The sequence below is a fragment of the Solanum dulcamara genome, chromosome 10 (assembly GCF_947179165.1).
Source record: "Solanum dulcamara chromosome 10, daSolDulc1.2, whole genome shotgun sequence".
Lineage (NCBI taxonomy): Eukaryota > Viridiplantae > Streptophyta > Magnoliopsida > Solanales > Solanaceae > Solanum > Solanum dulcamara.
The window spans coordinates 27,923,340-27,925,843 of NC_077246.1; the positions used below are offsets into that span (position 1 = coordinate 27,923,340).

Genomic DNA, 2,504 nt, shown 5'->3' on the forward strand with positions numbered 1-2,504 from the left:
CATACACCATGTACTTGATCTCAAGAATGAATCCACTCAAGTACATATTTTAGAAGCCAATGCCTATAGGTAAATTGGCAAAATGTCAAATTTTGTTGAGCGATTTCGACATTGTGTACGTGACACAGAAGGCCATCAAAGGACAAGCCTTGGTCGACCACCTCATAGAAAATCCAGTGAATCAAGATTACAAGCCGCTTAAAACTTACTTCCCTGATGAAGAAGTATTATTTGTAGGAGAAGATGTATCAGAACCATACGATGGTTAGAGGATGTTTTTTGATGGAGCATCAAATTCGAAAGGAGTCAGAATAGGAGCATTCTTAATTTCAGAAACAGGTCAATATTATCCAATTTCAGCCAAGATTAGGTTTGATTGTACCAATAACATGGCAGAGTATGAAGCTTGTATTCTCGGGCTTAGAATGGCCATACACATGAACGTCAAAGAGCTTTTGGTCATAGGCGATTCTGACTTATTGGTTCATCAAGTGCAAGTAGAATGGACTACTAAAAATGTGAATATCCTTCGTTATTTGCATTGCATAAAGGAGTTGAGTAGGAGATTCACAAGGATTGAATTCAAACATATCCCTCGAGCTCAAAATAAATTTATGGATGCTTTGGCGATAATATCCTCAATGATTCAACATCCGGAAGAGAATTACATCGACCCTATTGAAGTAAAATTACATGATAGACATGCATATTGTTTTCATGTTGTTGAGGAAGTTGATGGAAGATCATGGTACTATGACATCAAGAGATTGATAGAGGCACATGAATACCCTGAAAATGCCACGAGCAAGCAAAAACGGACTTTAAGAAGAATGTCCAATCATTTCTTTCTTAATGGATAAATCCTGTATAGGAGGACTCTAGATTTAGGATTGCTGAGATGTGTTGACGCCAAAGAAGCGACAAGACTTTTAGAAGAAATACACGCAAGAACATGTGGACCTCATATGAATGGGTTCACTCTAGTTAAGAAGATCTTAAGAGTTGGATATTTTTTGATGACCATGGAGAGAGATAGCATTTGATACGTGCAAAAATGTCATCAATGCCAACTGCATGGAGATTTTATACGAGTTCCACCAAATGAGCTCAATGTTATGGGTTCCCCATGGCTATTTGCCGCTTTGGGGCATGGATGTGATTGGACCCATAGAACCTCCTGCATTAAATAGACATCGTTTCATCCTTGTGGCTATCGATTATTTCAAAAAATGGGTCAAAGCTTCGACATATAAAGTAGTAACTAAGAAAGTCATGGCAGACTTTGTTTGCAACAATATCATTTATCGGTTTGGGATTCCAGAATCAATTATAACAGATAATGCGGCCAATCTCAACAGCGATCTTATGAAGGAAATTTGTGAGCGATTTAAGATTGCTCATCAAAATTCCATAACTTATCGGCCGCAGATGAACGGAGCGGTCGAAACTGCAAATAAGAATATCAAGAAGATTTTAAGGAAGATAGTGGATAGTCACAGACAATGGCATGAGAAGTTACCATATGCTCTGCTTGGTTATCGTACCACAATCAGAACCTCCACTGGGGAAACTCCTTATATTTTGGTTTATGGTTTAGAAGCAGTAATACCTGCTGAAGTGGAAATACCATCTTTGAGGATTATTCAAGAGGTCAGTTTAGATGATGCAAAATAGATTTGCAACAGGATTGAACAGTTGATGCTTATTGATGAGAAAAGAATGGACGCAGTTTGTCATAGTCAACCTTATCAAAATAGAATGGCCAAAGCATTCAACAAGAAAGTCAAACCTCGACAGTTCACACTGGAACAATTAGTATTGAAGAAGATATTTCCTCACCAAGGAGAAGCTAAGGGGAAATTCGCACCAAACTGGCAAGGTCCTTACATGGTTCATAGAGTATTATCTGGAGGAGTAGTAATCTTGGCAGAAATGGATGGCACAGTGAGTACGAAGCCAATCAACTCAGACTCCATCAAGAAGTACTATATCTGAAGACATCAAGACTGGCTTTTATTTTTTTTTACTCTCACATTCTGTGTAAAACAGAACTACATCTCGACCTGAATTCCCACGGTGGGGTACATAGGCAGCCCACATCCGGTTCGTTCCTTTCTTAGAAAATCCAAAAATATCATTTCCATGTATTTAGAACTACGCTCGACCTGAATTCCCTCGGCGGGATACGTAGGTAATCCTTGTCGGATTCAGTCTCTTCATATTTTTATTTTTTAATTGTATTTGAACTACATCGTGACTTGATTCTACTTGGATACGTAGGCAGCCTAAGTCAGCCTCGGTTATTGCATCACATATTTTATTCCTATATTTACCCCTTTGTAATTGAACTACATCCTAACCTGATTCTACTTGGATACGTAGACAGCCTGAGTCAGGCTCAGTCATTGCATTACATAATGTTCACTTTTTATCCTCAAACTACGTATAGACCTGATTCCCATTTGGGGATACATAGGCAACCTTAAGAGTTCGGTCATACCTTA

The 2,504-nt window shown here is 38.5% G+C and overlaps 1 protein-coding gene across 1 annotated transcript; it reads left to right on the forward strand.

Moving 5' to 3' along the window:
- Positions 1-1,272: 1,272 nt before the first annotated feature.
- LOC129869733 (uncharacterized) lies at positions 1,273-1,995 on the forward strand. Its single transcript, XM_055944365.1, has 2 exons — positions 1,273-1,650; positions 1,696-1,995. The coding sequence occupies exons 1-2, from the start codon at positions 1,273-1,275 to the stop codon at positions 1,993-1,995; spliced, it is 678 nt and encodes a 225-aa protein (XP_055800340.1).
- The last annotated feature ends 509 nt before the right edge of the window (positions 1,996-2,504 follow it).

Excerpts from the sequence above, each read along its gene's own strand:
- LOC129869733 (XM_055944365.1), top strand. The coding sequence starts at position 1,273 with ATGGCAGACTTTGTTTGCAACAATATCATTTATCGGTTTGGGATTCCA. Across the intron at positions 1,651-1,695 it reads CTTTGAGGATTATTCAAGAG|TTGATGCTTATTGATGAGAA; the intron begins GTCAGTTTAGAT and ends AGGATTGAACAG.